This window comes from Sinohyriopsis cumingii, chromosome 13, assembly GCF_028554795.1.
Source record: "Sinohyriopsis cumingii isolate HCF-2022 chromosome 13, ASM2855479v2, whole genome shotgun sequence".
Classification (NCBI taxonomy): domain Eukaryota; kingdom Metazoa; phylum Mollusca; class Bivalvia; order Unionida; family Unionidae; genus Sinohyriopsis; species Sinohyriopsis cumingii.
Window position 1 is genome coordinate 61,767,507 of NC_142973.1, and position 21,264 is coordinate 61,788,770.

The 21,264-nt window shown below is 34.5% G+C and overlaps 1 protein-coding gene across 1 annotated transcript in view; it reads left to right on the top strand.

Moving 5' to 3' along the window:
• The window catches only part of LOC149785686 (uncharacterized), a 140,638-nt gene that overhangs the window by 71,990 nt on the left and 47,384 nt on the right, over positions 1-21,264 (top strand). Inside the window, exons 6-12 of the mRNA XM_089979524.1 lie at positions 3,345-3,505; positions 9,143-9,258; positions 13,283-13,422; positions 13,941-14,198; positions 17,891-17,942; positions 18,496-18,607; positions 18,933-19,129. Of these exons, the coding sequence (XP_089835650.1) occupies positions 3,345-3,505; positions 9,143-9,258; positions 13,283-13,422; positions 13,941-14,198; positions 17,891-17,942; positions 18,496-18,607; positions 18,933-19,129 (1,036 nt within the window). The remainder of the gene's footprint in view (positions 1-3,344; positions 3,506-9,142; positions 9,259-13,282; positions 13,423-13,940; positions 14,199-17,890; positions 17,943-18,495; positions 18,608-18,932; positions 19,130-21,264) is intronic.

The window sequence follows — 21,264 nt, forward strand, 5'->3', positions numbered from 1 at the left end:
TGACAAATTTTAGTGTGAATTATACAGTGACAAATCTTGATCTGCTCTGTTTACATTTTAGTGTAAATGATACAGTGACAAATCTTGGTCTGCTCTGTGTACATTTTAGTGTGAATTATACAGTGACAAATCTTGGTCTGCTCTGTGTACATTTTAGTGTGAATTATACAGTGACAAATCTTGGTCTACTGTGTGTACATTTTAGTGTAAATGATACAGTGACATATCTTGATCTGTTCTGTTTACATTTTAGTGTAAATGATACAGTGACAGATCTTGGTCTGCTATGTTTACATTTTAGTGTGAATTATGCAGTGACAGATCCTGGTCTGCACAGTTTACAATTTTGTGTGAATTATACAGTGACAGATCTGGTCTGCTCTTTTGACACATTTTAGTGTGAATTATACAGTGACATATCTTGGTCTGCTCTGTTTACATTTTAGTGTTAATTAAACAGTGACAGATATTGGTCTACTCTTTTTACATTTTAGTGTATATTATATAGTGACAGATCTTGGTCTACTCAGTTCACAATTTTGTGTGAATTATACAGTAACAGATCCTGGTCTGTTCAGTTCACAGTTTTGTGTGAATTATACAGTGACAGATCTTGGTCTACTCTGTTTACATTTTCGTGTGAATTGTATAGTGACATATCTTGGTCTACTCTGTTTACATTTTAGTGTGAATTATACAGTGACAGATCCTGGTCTGCTTAGTTCACAATTTTTTGTGTGAATTATACAGTGACAGATCTTGGTCTACTCTGTTTACTTTTTAGTGTGAATTATACAGTGACAGATCTTGGTCTGCTCAGTTCACAATTTTGTGTGAATTATACAGTGACAGATCTTGGTCTACTCTGTTTATATTTTAGTGTGAATTATACATTGACAGATCCTGGTCTGCTCAGTTCACAGTATAGGAGTTTGGCACAATTAACAGTACTGTATAGGTGTTTGAATAATTTACATCTAGCTACAATTCTGTACATTTGGCTGCCATGGTAACTTAGTTGGTAGAGCACTGAACACATGATCCAAGAGTCACAGGTTTGATATCTACCCTGGCCTGCCCAGATTGGCAGTCGAGTGTTTCATTGAGAAAGGCACTTAGTTCCCATTTTCCCATCATGATATAACCTATAATGTCTTAAAAGTGTCATTAACACCAATCCAACCAAGCCAAACCACTACATTTGGCTGCCTGTTGTTCTGAGCAGGTATGCATTAACTGAATTTTCTGTCAATTTAAGTAATCTAATTTTATTGTTATATATCGATTTCATAGCACATTGTAAATCTTCATGGAGTTTTCTCTCATCAGTGCTTATATCTTTTCCACTAATATAGTATGATTTATTATCTGCACACACAGACACAGTAGAATCTTTAAAAAAAATTGGAAAATAATTTTTATTTAAAATGAAAAAGAGAAGGCCTAAAATTGATCCCTGTGGTACTGCATTTAAAATTTCTTTAAAATCTGCAATAGTACTTCTCCAACATGCAGCTTGTAATCTGCTATTTAGGCAGGAGGAAGACAACATGAAAATGGCTTTTTGACACTACATGTATATGGTGATAATTTATGTAGTAAAACTTTATGATTAGCAGATCAAAAACTTTACACAGCTCAAAGAATAAAGCTCCAGTTAATTTCCTGTCAGTATTCATTAACCAGTCATCAGTCAGATTGGTGAGTACTGACTTCCTCATCAACATTGGGAAGATCAGTACAAGAATGATATTTTGATGACGGTAGAAAATTGGTCAAATCTTTCATCATTCTTTTTGTTAATTGACTTTTTACAACTCTAATTTTCACAAGTACCTTATTTCTAGGAGCCCAGTAATTTTCCAGTCAATTTTACATTTACTTTTTCTTGCTCTGTAGGAAATCCTAGGAATGTATGGACAGTAAGATAACATCATTTATCCACTTCTCAGAATTTTATCTAGTTTTGTTATCCAGAAAATTTTTCATGAACTTTTCATTCATCTAGGATTTTGAAATCTTGGCATATATATATATATATATATATATATATATATATATATATATATATATATATACACACACACACACACACACACATACACACACACATAAATGTGATTTGCTCAATCTTGTTCCTCGTTTAAACTCAATATACCAAGGGGAATAACTCCACAATCAATGTGCAGATTGATGTCAGACATTTATATGGTCAATTAATATGCTTATGTTCTTCATTTCATGAGTTATCTTTGTAATTAATTTATAAATCCCATAAGTATTCATCATGTCTTTTTAATTTGTACAGTTTAATTTCATCAATATTGAAATCACTCCCATCACATTTAGATTGCCATTTTTTGTATTACACTCTTCCATTGCTGATTCAGAAAGTTTCATACCATTCTGTACAGGAATTGGTGGGCATGAACATCTAACTAGCAACATATGTTTGCTGGTTTTACTCCAAGGCAACTATTTTTGAGTCTGGAATTGAGATTTCCTTATTATTTATATCAAGGTTTTCCATAACATATAATAAAACACCACCTCCATGATGACTTGGTCTTCTTGAAATGCCTGTATCCATCAATTCCGATTTCTTTAGCATGTACTGAAAATCTTGCTGTTGTATAATGCATTGTTATATCTCCATGTACACTTTTTGCATCTAGATTTTTTTATTTTTTACATATGACAGTATAGCTTCCCCTTGTTATAGTATGATTGTTGGGGTCCATCACTGCTGCCCATGTTATGTACCGAACCACAATACATAGCAAGAACAGCATCATGTAGAAAACTGCAGTACAGTGAAAACCACCTGTGTACTAAACTGCAAAATGTGTCAGTTATTATTTTAAACAGAAAATAAAGATGTAATACTGAGTTTCATCTTGTTTTCTTTCCAACTTTATTATTCATAGATTTTTGATTAATTTATATAATTTTGCTCATAGAGACCATAACGATACCATGTTGTATCCAAAATCATACTATAAGAATGTGGACTAAAACAAGTGAGATCTGCATAATCCACATAAAACTTGTGAACGTTTTTGATTGGCCTAATATGTTTTCAACAATATTTGTGTAAATTGTATAGATTTAAAAAATTCTATTACAAACACCATATTCATTCATAGAAGCATATCTAAAATCTTGTTGATGATACTTTTGAGCATTTTCTTTATATTATTGTTGCACCAACATAGGAATTATTTCTGATGGCATCGTTAACTTTCCGAGTCTGAATTGCTAAAGGTTTTGCAAGTCCGATACAATGGTGGTATATCGTATCATTTTGTTTTTAGTAAAACTTGCATTCTTTCTTTTGAATTCAGGGGGACAATAAGGTCAAGGACATAAACTGTCTGAACGCTGATGGCCTGACTCCACTTCTGCTGGTGACACGGGACATCCTACTTTTTGAAAGACTCGCTATACAGCTAAACAGAACTTACAGCCCAGTAGAGGTTGTTGATGAGTTGCTGTCACACAGAGCGTAAGTTAGAATATTAGGGACATTTTAATGCAGTTATTATTTATTATGTGGTTCTTTTGTGAGATGATATTACTGCTGACACATTTGGAATTGAGCTAGCTATTTAAAACAGTAAAAACAAACTGTTATTAATTTCTTCAAGTCCTCAAATACAAAATGTTACTGTATGTACTCACTTATGAGTCCAACTGCAAATTGTACAGACCTAGATCTGCCAGTGCATAATGTGTTGGCAGGTCTGGGTCCATGCAGTTTGTTAGGTGTAATCAGTAGAACAAACATATTATGCTATGGCAGATCAGGATATTTGTTGTTTGCAGTTTGACTCGACCTATGAGTATATATGGTACACACAATTTCAAATGTAAAAAAACATTTGGTCAGATTTAATTCTGTGATGCAAAACAACACTACGCCATGCCATTACCATGTCTTATCATTTCTATTTTAATTGGCCAATCAGAAAATGGTTTTATAGTCATGGATTTTGTTAGATGATGTGGGTTTCTAGAATATACCTGTTCCTGAATAACTCATGAGGACCTTAAACATCTGCTGTGGCATAAGCAAGATTTTTACATACTGAGGAAGATGCCATTTAGGGTGAAAGGGGTGCTTGGGATGACAGAAACTGTCATTGATCAATGAGAATTATAGTTTGAGATGATTGTCCTACACAAATCAACTGGTGGAATTAAATTTAAATGGTTATTAGATCTTAAGAAACAAATTAAAATCAGTAAATTGTTGACAGGTTACAAGTCAGGTTTACAAGCAGTACTCGCGTCATGTATTAGGAAAGTTGGATTTGTCTCCTTCAAAATTAGCATATATGTATTAATTATCAACAAATACAAACAAATTAAAACTTCCACCTAGAATTACACTAAAAATACTGCTGGTGCTGAAACCATCAATACATTTGCATTGGATACTTCCTTAAGAGTCATGTAACACAGCAGTGTCTGCATGGAAAACAGATTCAGTGCCATCTTTGCAACGAACTCGGACATAAGCAAAATTTGTGCACACACCAGTAGGTAGAAGGCAATGATGTACAGGCCTACGCAACACATATCCAGCAACAAAATGCGTTAGAGTATGTGTATACTTTTCAATGTAATAATTATAATTCTATAAACAGGTTTCAGGCACTATCTGATTTGTGCACAAAGTGCAACTTTTTAATAAATAAACGACTATGTGATACTGTTCAAGTTACTCCTCCCTCTGAGGTTCCTCAAGTGTCTAATATATCAATGTCTTCTTGTAGGTATGTAAGTCAGTCTCATATTGAACATTCTATGATGATGATGATGTATCCACTACATGTGGTCATGGTACAACAGATGGATCTTGTATGTTATCTTCTTCATGTGTTTATGTAAATAATCAAGGCAATGAAAAGAAATCTGTCAAGTCTAAAAACAATACATTGCATACTACCTTTTCTGAAAAATCAATCCTCTGATCAAAATTGTCATGTCTTTGGCCTCCTCAAAAGAGGTCTGCAAGTAATCAGCCTAATTATATTCAACACATCTTCCCTAAACTGAATGAGACAAAGTTAATATTACAGCAAACTAGATCAGTCGGTATTCTAGGTCTATGTGAAACCTTTCTTTCTGATGGTACTGATGATTTGGCTCTCCAAATATAGGGGTTCAACTTTGAAAGAAAAGATAGGGAATCCACGAGTGGTGGTGGTATTCTTCTCTATGTAGACAGTTCCATTAGTTATAAAAGACATGTTGATCTAGAGACTATTGGGGTAGAGAGTATCTGGATCGAAGTAACCCTTGCTCAATCAGAGCCAATACTCTTATGTTCAGTTTAAAGGCCACCTAGTTCCACAGCTGATTGGATTGATAGATTTGAAGTGCAAATTCAAAAAGCATTACTAAAGGAAGATTTAGAAACTATCATATTAGGTGATTTCAACATTGACTACATGAAAACTCCACCATTAACATGGATAATTAACTTTGAAACTTACAACTTTACTCAATTAATTAACACCCCAACTAGAGTAACAGATAAAAGTGCTACTATCATTGATCATCTCTATACTAATAAACCTGAAAACATAAGTGAAATTAATGTGCCAGTGTATGCACTGAGTGACCACTACCCAGTCTGTATAACTAGACATGTTCCGAAGTCATCTAAAAATGGTCAACACATTGAAATACAATATAGGGACTTTAAACAGTTTGATGAGGAAATGTTCTTAAATGATTTAATTTGCAAAACCCTTCCAACCCTTCCAATCAGTCTGCAATATAGCTGATTTCAACACTGCCTTTGACAAATGGCATCAGATGTTCAATGCAGCCTTAGACAAGCATGCCCCAATTTAAAAAAAAGGGTTAAACACCATATCACACCCAAGTGGATTACCCCTCAGATTAATGAGATAATTTCCACAATAAAAAAGACATGAAAAGCTATAGTGGAGGAAGAAAACTAATCACCTGATAGATAAGGCAAAAGAGAACTACTATAAACAGGCTATTGATGAAAGTAAGAGTACCAAGACATTGTGGAAGCATCTAAAAGAGCTGAACCCACCCAGGAACAGTTGTCTTCCCCCTAGACTTAAGCAAAATGATGATATAGCAACATCTGTACAAGACATTGTGGAAATGTTCAACAATTTCTTCATAAGCATCTCCAGTAACAGTATTCAGAACCAGACTAACATCCCAATTGAACATGATGCTCTTCTATCATTTATAAGAGCTAAAATTCCTGATGATGATTATTGTTCAGTAGCTAATGTTAGTGAAGCTGATGTTTTTGATATGCTAATTAAGGTGAATATTAATAAATCCTCTGGATTGGATGATACTGATCCATGAATTCTTAAAATTGTTGCACCAGTAATAACAAAGTCACTAACGCATATCATAAACTTAAGTATAATGAGTGGTAATTTTCCAGAACTGAGATATACAAAGGTTACACTTATCTTTAAGAAAGGAGAAAAGGAGGATCCAGGGAATTACAGACCAATATCAATTCTACCTGTATTGTCAAAATTATTTGAAAAGCATGTAGCCATTCAGGTCTATACATTTTTGGAAACATCCTCTCTCTTTCATAAAGCACAATCAGGATTTAGAAAGTACCACTTGTGCCAAACAGAACTTACCAAATTAATTGATCTTTGGCTGAAGGAAATGGATAATGGACATATGACTGAGATTGTTTTCCTTGACTTCAAGAAAACCTTTGATCTTGTTGATTATGAAATTCTGCTGCAAAAGTTGAACTGTTACAGGTTTGACAATCCTTCTTTAAACTGGTTTAGATCATACCTAAACCAAAGGTCTCAACAAGTAAGCATTGGCAATAGTAGCTCTCAGACCTGCACTGTTCATTCAGGGGTCCCTCAAGGCTCAGTTTTAGGCCCTCTCCTCTAAATATCTGTATCAATGATCTACCATTAAATAATGAATCCACAAATACAGATTTGTTTGCAGACGATGCAACCTTGTATACATCTAGTTCTGATACTGAAGTTATCCAAACAAGATTAAACTCAGACCTTGTTAGTGTCTAAAACTGGGCACAACAAAATAGGATGGTAATTAATGAAGGTAAAACAAAATGTATGATTTTGGGGACATCACAAAAACTACACAAGTCAGGAAACCCAGAACTATCTCTTGCAATAAATCAGGGCCCTGAGTGGCCGAGTGGTCTAAAGCGCTCTCCATTATGGATCACTGCCATCTCACCTCTGTCTGCATGGGTTCGAGTCTAGGATTTGGCTAATGTGGGTATGTGAGAAAGCTTGCCAGTAGCTTCTCGTGGGTCGGTGGTTCTTCCTGGGGTTTTCCCGGGTTCTTCCTCCACCATTAATACTGCCCGCCATGCATAGCCTATCATGTGCTGAAAAATGGCGTTAAACCCCACAACAACAAAAAAATCTTGCAATAAATAATCATCCGTTAGAAAATGTCAAACATGAAAGGCTTGTAGGTGTGTCCACAGGTAATAATTTATTATGGAATGACCATAATGATAAGCTTTGTAAAACACTGTCATCCAAAATTGTCCTACTCAGCAGAATCAAGAAATATTTACCCTTTGAAAACTCGCAATCTATACTGCAAGTCATATATTCTTCCAACAATGGATTATTGTTCATATGTATGGGGAAATCTGAGCTTGGCAGGATTTATAAACTTCAGAAATGAGCAGTACGCATAATTTTGGATGCATCTGTTGATCATCCCTCAAAAGCATTATTTACAGAACTCAAATGGTACACAATATATGAAAGGATAGATTTTCACAAGGCAGTTCTTTTATATAAATGTCTACATGGAACTGCACCAGAGTATCTTTGGGACTTATTCAGGCCTTTTTCTACACCATACCAGTTGAGATCAATATCACATGGAAACCTTCTAGCTCCAAAACCAAAAACAGAACAATTTATAAAAAGTGTCCAATACTCTGGCACATTTCTGTGGAACAAGCTGTCACTGTATGTAAAATCTGCTGAAAATATTAGAGTATTTAAGAAGAGGTATCATGAGCATGTATGCATTTCTAATAGATAATGGAATTTCATATTTTAATACTAAAAATGTTAAACAGCAATTATTGCTATCTTCATATAATGTGCATTGTTATACTCTCCTTAAGAGGGCATCAGGGGAGAATAGTCCTTGACTAATGAGTCAACATCTATAAATAAAGCATTATTATTATTATTATTATTATTATTATTATTTTAAATGTTGGCATACACTTTTTGTTGATAGCACAAGGCAATCTCTGAGTACAGTTGTACTAATAAACAGCATGTGGCATTCACACAATCCCAAAAAAGCACATCTGGATAGGAAAGAAATTGACTGTTGAAGAAGGGAAAAAAGACAACAAAATGTGTGTTGATTAGAACTTCCATGTTATTTTTAAACATCTCAGTTTAATTTAAAGAACAATTTACAACAATGGTTCCCAGCCTTTTTTGTCCACAACCCTAAAAAGTATTTTTTTCTTTTGAGTCTCACAACTCTGTTTCCACATTTTGATAAGCTTTGCCACACTTTCCTATGACCCTCTAGAACGTTCTGATGACCCTGATTTGGGTCATGACCTAGGGGTTAGGAACCACTGATCTACAGATTTGCCAAAGCAAAAAAAATTGTCTATAGTGTGGGAAAAACTTGTCTACAGCATGCAATTTGAAGAAAATAGGCTGACCCTACACCTGGATGTCATTGATGGCACTTTTCACATAACGTAAATGGCTGGAGGCAATTAATTTGTTAATCAGCTTTCTTATCCTTTTGATTTCTCAATGTTTTGATGCCATAGTCATTCGACATGATGCTAAACAAGTTTGTATCAGTTTTAATGTGTTTATGCTAGGTTCATATATTTCTCATTTATTCCCCATTCATAAATATGGACAAATGTTTAGATGTCTTAACAGTTTAAATGTGTATCTATTAGACATTCTGTATAATTGAACTTTTGTAAAACAGATTTGTTCATTTATTTTGACTTGTTGCTAACTTTTAAAATATGGGATCTTTAGACCTTATCACTTTTTGAGCAAGTTCGGGAGTTACCCAGGTATGGATTAAGGGAGTGGTGTATTCTATGCTGTTTCAGAGATGTCCATGCACTAGATGGTGATGGCAAGAGCTGCTTGCACCATGCTTCCCATTCCCGAGCCCAGATAGCCAAAAGTATTGTACAGGCCATCATATCAGGAGGACCGGACATGGGTATTTATAAACACATTGTTATCCCTATTCTTATGTTATGTGTTTAGGCCCAAATATACAGTAGCACAAGAAAGAGTGGAAACAAGAAGCTTTGAAAAATTTAACAAATTTGTATTTCCCTGTAAAATTACTGTAAAAATGAAAAACAATAAGAACTTAGTTTCAAGAATCAAATCCAAAAATAATCCAAGAATAATCCACGAATACAATTTTAGAAGTCCTAATAATGAAATGTTCTAATGATTTCAAGTTCGAGTCATGACAAAGAATCCAAGATGGAAGGCGATGATGTATGCTGTATCCTGTTGATTGTTGTTGTCTACAGTTCTTTGTAGAAACACAAGAAATAATCCTCCGATTTTGGAAATCAATATAAAATTAAAGAAATGTCTTTGTTCAAGAATTCTTTATGAGCACAAAAATATTTCCAGGGAAACAAAGTAATCTTTTAGAATCCAAATAATCAAAAGCCTGACCAAAACATGTGTCAGCTAAAGGAATACTTTCCTTATCAACATCATTTTCAAGAGCTTTCTTTGCCATAGCTCTGGTAACTGCACAAACTGGGAATAAATCAGGGAATTCTTTTTCAGTTGGTTCTACTTTCTGATCCAAGCAAGGCTTGCCATTTACAAGTGGATTAACCACAACCTTTACAAAAATTGTAAATATCACTAGCCTTACCAGTGAGTACACATTGTAATAACTGAGTCCAATGCTCCCTTGGTCCTTTTAAATTTTCAGCAACTTTTTCAAAACGAGTAAAATATTTGTCTACTTCTTTTTATCTGAAAGGGGGCACTAATCTAATTTTCTTTGCAAGATCAAAACTTAAATTTGTATTTCAAGTGGAAATGTTTTTCACTTGCCAGCTCCATTTCTTTTATTCTATATTGATATTCCCTCTCTTCCTTCTTTCTTTGCATTTGCATCTCTCTCTCTTTCTTCCTTTTGCATTTGTTCTTTTTGTAATTGCATTTGACTTTCTCTTCTTCTTCTGCTTGTAAATGCATTTGTTTTTCTTTCTCTCTTGCCTGTCTCTATCTCCTCTTTCTCATATTGCACCTGCATTTATTTTTCTTGTAACTGCATTTGTCTTTCTTTCTCTTTTTTCTTCTGCTTGTAAATGCATTTGTTTTTCTTTTTCTTCTTTCCGAAGCTCCAGCTTCTTCAACTCCAATTCCGTCTTGTATTTTAATTCTAATTCCTTCACTTTAATTTCAGAGTCTGATACAGATTTACTGATCAAAACCAAAGCACTTTTATCCAAAACATTCTTTTCTACCAAATACTGAGCAAAAATATTTCTTATTTCTTGTTTCGTTAAGGAAGCCTTTTCCTCAGGAAGATTGTATTTTCTGGCAAGTTGAATCAATTCATCTTTTTTGAAAAGATCTAATTGTTCCTGGGTAGGATTTGAAAGAAACATTTTCACTTTTGATGACATTTTAGAAAAAGCTTGCCGATTTCACTAAAGATTTCAAAAATATGGGGAATTCAAATTTCAGAAAAAAGTTTTCTGAAATATTCTAGTCAAAATTCAAAATTCGGGATGAGCTACTCAATTCTTATGTTACGTTTTTAGGCTTGAATAAACAGTAACACAAGAAAGAGTGAAAAGAACAAGCTTTGAAAAATTTAACACATTTTTTTTCCTTGGAAAAATACTGTAAAAATGAAAAAAAAATAAGAACTTACATTTCAAGAATGAAATCCAAAAATAATCCGAGAATAATCCACGAATAAAATTTTAGAAGTCCTAATAATGAAATGTTCTAATGATTTCAAGTTCAAGTCCCATTGAAGAATCCAAGATGGAAGGTGATGATGTATGCTGTAGCCTGTTCAATGTTGTTGTCTTCAGTTCCTTGTAGAAATGCAAGAAATAATCCTCTGGTTTTGGAAATTCAGATAAAATTTTCAAGAATTCTGTATGAGCACTAAAATATTTCCAGAGAAACGAATTAATCTTTTAGAATCCAAATAATCTAAAGAAAAATTAACGTATAACTCAAAAACTGGCTACAACAGAAGGAAATGACTTGACATCAAGCATTTTCAAGCCCAGACTGTGAGATCTGTCTCTAAACATCACTATTTAAACTAAGTAATGCACAATTTTGGAAATGCCTAATTGCAAAATATATGATCATGTGCTTATGTTTACATATAAAAAATCACATAGCCCCACTATGACCTTGATAAAAACCAATCATTTTACTCCAAAAAAAATGTTGTTTACTTCACTACAGCTATTTACAAACCTATGGTCATGTATTCAATGCAGCCTCGATCTCACTCTTATTATTCCCACAATAAAAATAATTTAAAAAAAGAACTTGTCAGCCTCAAATGTTTACTAAAATGAACAGTCAAGGTCAAACTGTTTTCTGGAAAAAGTATGAGTTCCTAGTAAACAGAACTACATTATTTTGACATATAATGAAATTAAAAAATAAAAAGATTTTAGAACTTACAAACAAGTAAATCAGATATAAATTAGATCAAATATACATAGCACCAATCAAATAGACATTCATGCCTCATTTTGCATACTTACAAAAACTTGCGCATTTAAACCACATAAATATGAATACTTCAACATAACTAATTTGAGCTGTTTACTGTTTAACTAGAGGGACTTCTGTTGATGCAAAATCTGACCACTCATGTGCATCACTGACTGAGAATAATGGCACCCATCATGGGAGACCACTTTTTGTTATCAGAAGGGTTGTCTCCCTCCCATACATGTCTCTCTGTAATAATGATTGTTGTGAGACTTTATTTGCTGTCTGTACTCACTTGTAAGTTGACAAACAACATAGTCACTGATCTGCTATCACATAATGTGCTGGCAGATCAGGGTCTATGCTGTTTGTTCTGCTGATTAACAAACTGCATAGACACAGATCTGCTGGTGTATTATGTGACAGCAGATCTAGGTCTTTGTAATTGAACTCAACTTAAAAGTGAGTATTTATGGTATTGCATGGCTACAGTTATAAACATGCATAAGCTTTTGGTCTCATTTTGTATCATACTATTAGTTAACTATTTTTGTTCGTATGACTAGGAATTACCTGAACTATATTAACAAATAGTCCACAGTAAAAAGTCTGGAAGACCTCAGTTTCAGGCCATGCAAAACGATACTTGTAATTAATCAGCTGTAGTAAAATTATGGTTCCTAAGTACTTGTCCTAGCATCATCTCCAAGTTTGAAATTTGTTTGATGGACTAACACTCCACATTACATAGCATATTTTTCTGATTCCAAACAGTTACAAAGATTGCAGTCATTTTGACTTTAAATTCCAGTGCTATGTACTTCTTGACATAATTAATTGTAATTGTTTTGCCCAGCAAGACTCGTACATGACTGTAAGAGATCTATGTGGAATAAGTCTTATTTAAAGATAAAGTTCTCTTGATATTGCAGATCAAGGCCTTTAATGCAGTTCAAGGCCTTCAGTGCAGATCAAGGCCTTTAATGCAGTTCAAGGCCTTCAGTGCAGATCAAGGCCTTTAATGCAGTTCAAGGCCTTCAGTGCAGATCAAGGCCTTTAATGCAGTTCAAAGCCTTCAGTGCAGATCAAGGCCTTCTACAAATTTAAAACATAGAACAATGATTTTATTGACTGGTGAGACGATGTTAGTGTAGAAAAGGCTATTTTTACTGCTGTAAATATTTATGCAACAGTTAAAATTAATGATTTAATTTCATATATTAATTTTCAATGACTTCAGGGATCAGAATGATGGAGTATGATTCATGCAAATGTTTACATATTTATTAATTTATCAAAAGATTTGACAAAAAGTTTTAAAAATCGTAATGAGTAAAACTGATTCATTAGTTCATTAGATGGATATATTTTGTGCACTGTGTTTGTGTACAGTTTGACTGAACCTTAATCATTTATTCACAGTAATGTACTGATTAGAGTTTTGTGATAGGTTGCTTGAACCAGACTACATTTTTAAAATTGTAATGCAAATGGGACTTAATGTTGTATTTCAGATTGTCGAGACAAGCGGTGCTTCATGCCAATCCACTGTGCCTCATTGTCAGGAAATGTTCAGTGTATAATGGCTCTGCTGGAAGGGGGTTCCAGTGTTAACTCCAGGGGCTTTGCAGGGTCCACACCACTGCATATTACAGTAAGTCATCATAAAATGTGTATAGTGAAAAAATAGATGAAAGTTTAAATTTAGCATTTATCTTCTGCTACTAGTGAGGTAAGTACATAGAGTGGTACCATGGTCCATCCAACTATCTATACAGTTAAGTTTCTTATTGTTCAAGCTCAGTGATTGGCATGCCAGACTGATAAACAATGCATGTTCAAATCCTACCATCAGCTCAGGCAGCGTTCTTGGCAACACACTTAACACTAATTGCCTTGGCACTAAATAACCTATTTGTATTGCTGTGCCATAAATACCAAACCAGTTCTTGTTAAATGTACTTATTTCAGGATTTTGATTCAGTCAGAAGTCACTGTGGTGTTTTTGACCAATGAAGCATGCAGAAAAAAGTAAATTATTGGCAAAGAAATGTTTCATTCAAAGAAAAACTGTGGTCTTGAAGAAGCACAAACAATCAGTGATGTTTTTCATGCTTGATTCCTATTTCTTTGTACATGCAACAATAATAATAGAATAAAAACTTTTTGCAGGCTTACAATAACCATGATAGAGCCACCAGTGTTCTTCTTGAAAATGGAGCAGATGTCACAATTACTGATGACCGTGGACTCACAGCCTTGGATTTTGCCAAATCTAAGAAGATCAGGAATATATTGAAGGTCGCCTGGGAAGAGGCTGCTAATAACAGAAAATCAGCAACCAGTCTGGGACCAGTACGAGCGCCCAGTCGAGAAGATACAAGATTATCTATAGAAGAGAGGAAACGGAAAGGAGAAGTCATATTTGATGTGAGTATTTTCATGTAGATTTTGATACTATCTGCTGAACAGACATTACAATAATAAATATTCCAAAGTTTTGCAAAAGAAATAAGCTTACATGTCTCTTTCTTTGCCAGTAGATTCTGAATATGTTCTCTGCTCATTGGTATAGTCAGCTTAAGGCAATATTCTATACTGCATTTACTATTTTCTACAAAATATAAAAATTACAGGCTTTTTTCTGTTTTATTTTTGCTTTTAAATTTGCATATTGATGAATTTATTTTTGAATGAACATAAAGCTTTTTCTAAGAAGTTTCTCCCCACTTTTGCATAAAAAACATAGATGATTTAAGAAAGATTTGTAAGAAAATGTCATTGGTCAGTTTCCTTTTATGTCTGACAATGGTTTGATTAGAAAACTCAAATATTGGTTGAAGAGTGGTGATCTGCATATTTACATTTATGATCCAAGTATAGATATAGATGGCAAGGTGGTGACCTATGGCGTCTTCCATTAATTCTACAGCAAGAAGGGATCAGAAGACATCAGTTTTCACAAAAAGAAGAAATGGTTGGCATTAAGCATTGTATGACATTAGACTCGAAATCACCAACAATTCAGTTTGGTTGCCATACTCCTTTACTTCAGAACCCAGTTGTAGTAATCAGTTTCACCAATGACTAAAAATAGAATCAGCAGCATTGTTATTTGCTTTAAAAAAAATATCAGATGAAATTGAATTTGTGTGTGAAATTGATTCTCCAGGATTATTGATTGTCTCTAGTATGGCTTCATTGTCTTTGATTCTAAAATCAGTCGCTGAATAATGAATTTGGTTCTAAATTTAGAGCATTTGATTGATGTATTTTATTAGTTCAGCTTTAAATGGATACTTTTAATCTATTCCAGCGTTTGGTCCAGCAGTTTAAATTGTCAACACAGGTAGTGTGTAAAAGTAGAAGTTATAAAGGAAAGGTCATTAATAATATGTTTGTAGCAGTGGAATTTAGATCAATAATGAGTTCACCCAGACTTAATATTTATGACTGATTTGTTATTTTTAGAAGTATTATTGTTAAAAGAGAATTAAGATTAGAAACTTTGGTGGATGTTTTACTATAATGCTGTCCTTTTTAGCTTGTCTTTCCAGTAAAGCTAAATCTTTACCATTTGCTTTAAAACATTTTTAGCACTTGGAACCAATCAGACTAACACTTCATCTTTCACTGAACTAGTCTTTTTTGATTGACAATGATTAGTTGTAAATACTTGTTTTTCTGTAGTAGACAGCTTTTAGTTTATATCTTTCTCAGATCTGACAATAACATATAATGATAGCACTTTTGCTTTGAATTTAGAAGGAAGTCTGGAATAAGAATAAACACCTGAGAAATGGCTTGGGTTGTGTTAGATTTCATATGGTACTGTTCACCTTTATGGCAATTTTAGGAAGTGTACTCTACTAATTCTTTGTCAGAAAACTGAATCTATGTGTTTACTGTGAAACACTTTGTATGGGATTGCATGGTTTTTACTGGTGAGCTAGACCGTGAAGTTAAGATACAATGAAATATTGACCAAGCTGATCCTGACTATCTTTAGTGCTAAGAATGTGAAATATGCATTAGGATAAGTACATGAATGATGAAAAAACTGGAACTAATGTAATACAGTTTAATTTGTTTGCAAAATTTCATCAGCATGAAAAATCATTTAAGGTTTTAGTGACTCAACCTGATGTATAGTAATAATTGCAGATTTACTTGCTGTCCGTGTCCTTCTTTATTTTCCAAGGTACATATTATTCCCAGTTATATATATATATATATATGTATATATACATTTTGCACATATCATTTAACTTAAATAAACAATCAGCAGATTTGTTTGTCCAGCTTTCTGAAAGCTCATATTAATCAGGCCTCTCCAAAGTGCTACTTCATCCTGTGTGCAGATCAGTCACTTAGTGTGGATTGGCATAGGGGTAGATGCTGTGGATTGGCATAGGGGTAGATGATGTGGATTGGCATAGGGGTAGATGCTGTGGATTGGCATAGGGGTAGATGATGTGGATTGGCATAGGGGTAGATGATGTGGATTGGCATAGGGGTAGATGATGTTGCGTTAACCGAGACCTGATTCCACTCAGTTAATGAACTTAATAACTGCAGTACACATGACATGTGTTTGCTCACAATTGCTTGGAATTGAATGCTGATACAATAGAACCCTTCTTGAAAAACCACCCCTTCTGCCAAAAAATAATGGTCTCTCAGGACAGATGGTCTCATGACAGGTCATAACACTATATAGTCAGCAAATCTGTATATAGAGAATGTGGTCTTGCAAGACATGTGGTTGTTCATAGCAGTGGTCTCTCGGTACAGGTTTTACTGTATATGTTACAGAAACATATTCATCCATTTGTTTATTTGCTAAATGATAGATCCACAAAATTAGGCACTCACAGATATGTGCTGTTTAACAAAACCATGAAATTCAAAACCCACGAAAACAATGTGTTTCACAGTATTATCCCCACCAAACCTCCATTGCTTTGTGGGTGAGAGGTGAGATGAGGTGGCATCTTGAGGTGGTCCTTTACTTATGTTCATCCATACATCCTTCTATCTATCCTGTGAAGCTTGTTGGCAAGATTGCACAGAAAGCACTAGAAGTAAACAGGATGAATTTTGCCAAGTGTGTTGAGATTTCTGGGCCATTCAGCAATTATTCCAATCTCTTAAATTATTTAATAGTTTGTTGTCACAATAAAGTAAAATCACCTGAGGTAGAGAAATGAAATTGGGTTATATGTAGATGATCTGATTCAGTTTCAGCTAATTACAGCAATTTTTAATTGTTTGCACATTTGTGAGCTTTTTGTACTTTATGAAGAACAAAAATTCTCATTTGCACAATGAAACAAGACAGAATTTGTTATGCATGTGTACATAACATGAGTAGATTTTAATGAAGTTATAGCTGTATTTACAACTAGTTTTCTAAAAAATTTAATTTTTGAAGTAGGTAAGTCTGCATTGAGGGTATAATTGTTTTACAAGCAAAAATCTAGTTGCTAATGTTTTGCTATTTTTACTTATTTAAGGGTTATTGATTTAGTTTCAACAAGTACATCTGTTTCATCTATTGTGTTTTCTTAAGTTAAAAAAAAATTCGGTGCAGTTTGTGTGCATGTGTGTGTTTTATGACTATATTATGTATTTTTTTTGAAATTGGATGAGACTGGTCATCAGATTTTATTATATTCTCAAAGTTTTAGTCTTGTTGGGTATTGTTTTGTAAAATTTAATAGATACTCAGTCTAGTTTATGTTCACACTTTGAGTTGCATCAAATTTTACAGCAGTTTGTATGCCTACCCTGGTGATTAATTATGAGTATCCTACCCCTGACATTTGCCTCAGTCAAATAAGTTATGAATGTTTAATCAATAGGAGTTAAGTTTGTTCTGTAATGTGTAATTTATAATGTCTAATTTAAAACACAGTTGATCAGTTCTGGCTGAATAAGGTACCCACGTGTAGCCATTTTGGTGACTTGGCAAGTACTTGAAAATATATATATATATGTTTTAACTCTTTGCTACATGTATCTTCTTGAAGTAAAAAAAAACCTTGGAAATCATGTGTTCTGGCATTATACAGTAAAATAAACAATTGCAATTAAGTGACAAAATAAACTTCATTTTGCAGGGTATACCTGATAATCCATTTCCATCAGCAAGAGGGGATGGAAAAAATAAAAGTAAGTTAAAGCTACAACACTAGTACTTTTTAACATTGTATTTTTTTAAAATAAAAAATATGGAGAATATTTAGAAGGTCTGTAAGTTTAATTGGGTTTTATTGTGTAAAAAAATGAACTTTTTAACTATTTCCCACACTCCATGTTTTGGATGTGATATGGGATAAAAATAAAATGCCACAACTAATTTCTTATTCTGTTACAAACCTAGAACATAGATTGTTGATATGAAAGTAAATCTTGTCAAATTTGGTTTATGATTTATGTTCAAACCTGCCTTAAAGGTCACTTGTACTAAGCAGTCATCTGTCTTAAACAGCCACTTTGTTATGGTCCTATAAGCTGCTTTACTGCAGAAATGAACCTCTCTTATGTAACCAGCTGTTTATAGAAGCCATTTCATTCACTTACCTGAGGTGTCTGCTTAAGACAGATTTGATTAATTTTTTCATAAGCTTGTTACCTGTAAATGCTTCTTGGTTTTCAGTTAAAGAAATGTCCAAAATGAACAGATATTTTAAGTGATTTCTTTTTCTTATCTCCCTTATTGTAGATGGAAAAGGATTAACCCGTCATTTGAGTCTACAGGAAAAGGCAAATATAGCAGAGGAGACAATGACAAAGGACATTGAGAACGGCAACTTTACACCTTCTCCTTATGTTAAGTAAGCAATAATTTTACACATTAGGAGTATAACAATAAGGTGGATGCTTTGCATATTTGTGGTCCCAGGTTTGATCCTGATTATTGTGGGTGGAAGAGTAAGTTGGTTACCAGTTGAAGAGTAATTAGAACAAAGACATATATTTAAGGAATAAGTTACAAGAATAAAGAAAGATCATGACTGCAAGCTTTGTTCTGTAAATGTATATTTACATATACATTTACATGTATTTACATATACATTACATTTGTGCTCAGAATTTAGCACTAGTTTCATGTATTTGCAGGGTATATAAAAAATTATTGTATTTATTTGTTTTCCTCAGGAATGGAGTAAGGAGACTGGGGTTAGTGAGAGGTCAACATAACAAGCCTACTCCACTTCCCAAGACCAGCTCACGAAGTATGGAGAGATTACCTGCCATAAGCCCTGACCGCTTTGGTAGTGATCGCAATAGACAGTCACCTCTGTCTTTCAACCATAATCATGACTCTCCAATTCCATATGGTAAACAAGCTAAAGGTAGATTGCATGGTGTTAAGATTTAATCACTGTTCATGCATGCATGACTTAATATAAACACGTAGACGTTTAATGTTCATGTATACATGTCCAGGTTTATACATATGTAGATATATTTGCAAACATTATATCATGTTTCTTCTTCAAATACTTACCTGATCTTAATATGTTATGTTAGGAGTAAATCCACAACCTCTTGGCAAACAAGGACATTCACCATATACTGTGCTTTGTTTTAGCCAAATCATTGCTAAATGTTCGTCTTTTGGCCAAGGTAGAAGTTTGGCTAAAGTGTTGTTGTTGTTGTGGGGTTTAACACCATTTTTCAGCACATGATAGGCTATGCATGGCGGCCAGTATTAATGGTGGAGGAAGAACCACTGATGCACGAGAAGCTACTGGCATGCTTTCTCATGTACCCACATTGGCCGAATCCTAGACTCGAACCCATGCAGACAGAGGTGAGATGGCAGTGATCCGTAATGGAGAACGCTTTAGACCACTCAGCCACTCGGGGCCCCAGGCAAGAGTGTTCATGTCCTGTTAACCAGCAGTTACTGTTGCTTTTTTATAGCAGCTTGGCGACATATACCTAGTTCATGTGTGCCGATTCATCAGTTGAGTGGTTCTTTGGAGTTTTTACAGAGTTAGGAAATAGCTAGTTAGGTATGTTGTTGTTGTTATAGGGTTTAATGCCATTTTTCAGCACAAGATAGGCTATAAGTAGCAGCCAGTAAAAATGGTGGTAGAAGAACCCAGAAAATCCCTAGAAAGAACCACTGACCCATGAGAAGTTACTGGCAAGCTTTCTCACATACCACATTGGCCAAGCCCAAGACTCGAACCCATGCAGACAGAAGTGAGATGGCAGTAATCCGTAATGTTGAGTGTTATAGTAGTTCGGTATGGACATTTACTTTAATTTAAGGCCAAGATTATTGAGTCCCTTTGGTCAGTAGTCCCCAGAGTCCACCATACCCGCTAGTACCTGATTAGAGGAGTACAGAAGACTGAACAGGAATATAATGTGCTGTTTACTAGACTCATGTTCTGACTATTTTTTACTCTGTCCTCATGAAAAGTAACTGGTTGCTAAGTGGTTTGGACTTGTAATCCAATGGTTGTAGATTCTTTACCTGCCATGGACTGCCCTGTGAGCTTTGGGATGGCAAATAACTACCTTGATCTTAGCATGATATAGCCTATAAGGTGTTTAAACTGCCATTATAAACCAAACAACCATCTTCGTTACATACAAATACTTTGCACTTCATTTTGCTCATATGACTGTAGATTGTAGCACTTTCAGTTCAACTTACTACTTAGGAATTCTGTCAGATATCTGATCTGATTTTATTAGATATTTCCTGTAATTTCCCTTAGATTTTTCTTTATTTACTATAAGTTCAGTGTGATACATGGCTGATTTCACCTGTGTATAGTGTTGTACTTCTATTTATATACAGGTGTAAGCAAAATTGGCAGGATAATTTGCATGGATGTAAGCTTTTTCAAGGTGGCTGAATACAGTCACTTTACCTGAGTGTATGAATTGTATGGGGTTTTGTTCAGGTCATAGATGTGACAGGTTTAAATTTATTTGGGGATGTATGGGCAGCCATTACTGCTATTAAGGCAACTCATGGAAATGAGAGATCTTTGAAAATCATGATTAAGAATGTGGACACCATCAGTCCTGGTACCAATGCCAACTCCATCTCCAGTTTCCTTTTGACTGAAGTGGGAAAAGTTACTAATTCAGAAGAGAATTTAGCAATCCCCACTATCACAGGCATCTCCCACTGCACCAACATCACCATTGCCTTTGCAATCCCCACTATCACAGGCATCTCCCACTGCACCAACATCACCATTGCCTTCGCAATCCCCACTATCACAGGCATCTTCCACTGCACCAACATCACCATTGCCTTAGCAATCCCCACTATCACAGGCATCTCCCACTGCACCAACATCACCATTGCCTTCGCAATCCCCACTATCACAGGTATCTCCCACTGCACCAACATCACCATTGCCTTAGCAATCTCCACTATCACAGGCATCTCCCACTGCACCAACATCGCCATTGCCTTAGCAATCCCCACTATCACAGGTATCTCCTACTGCACCAT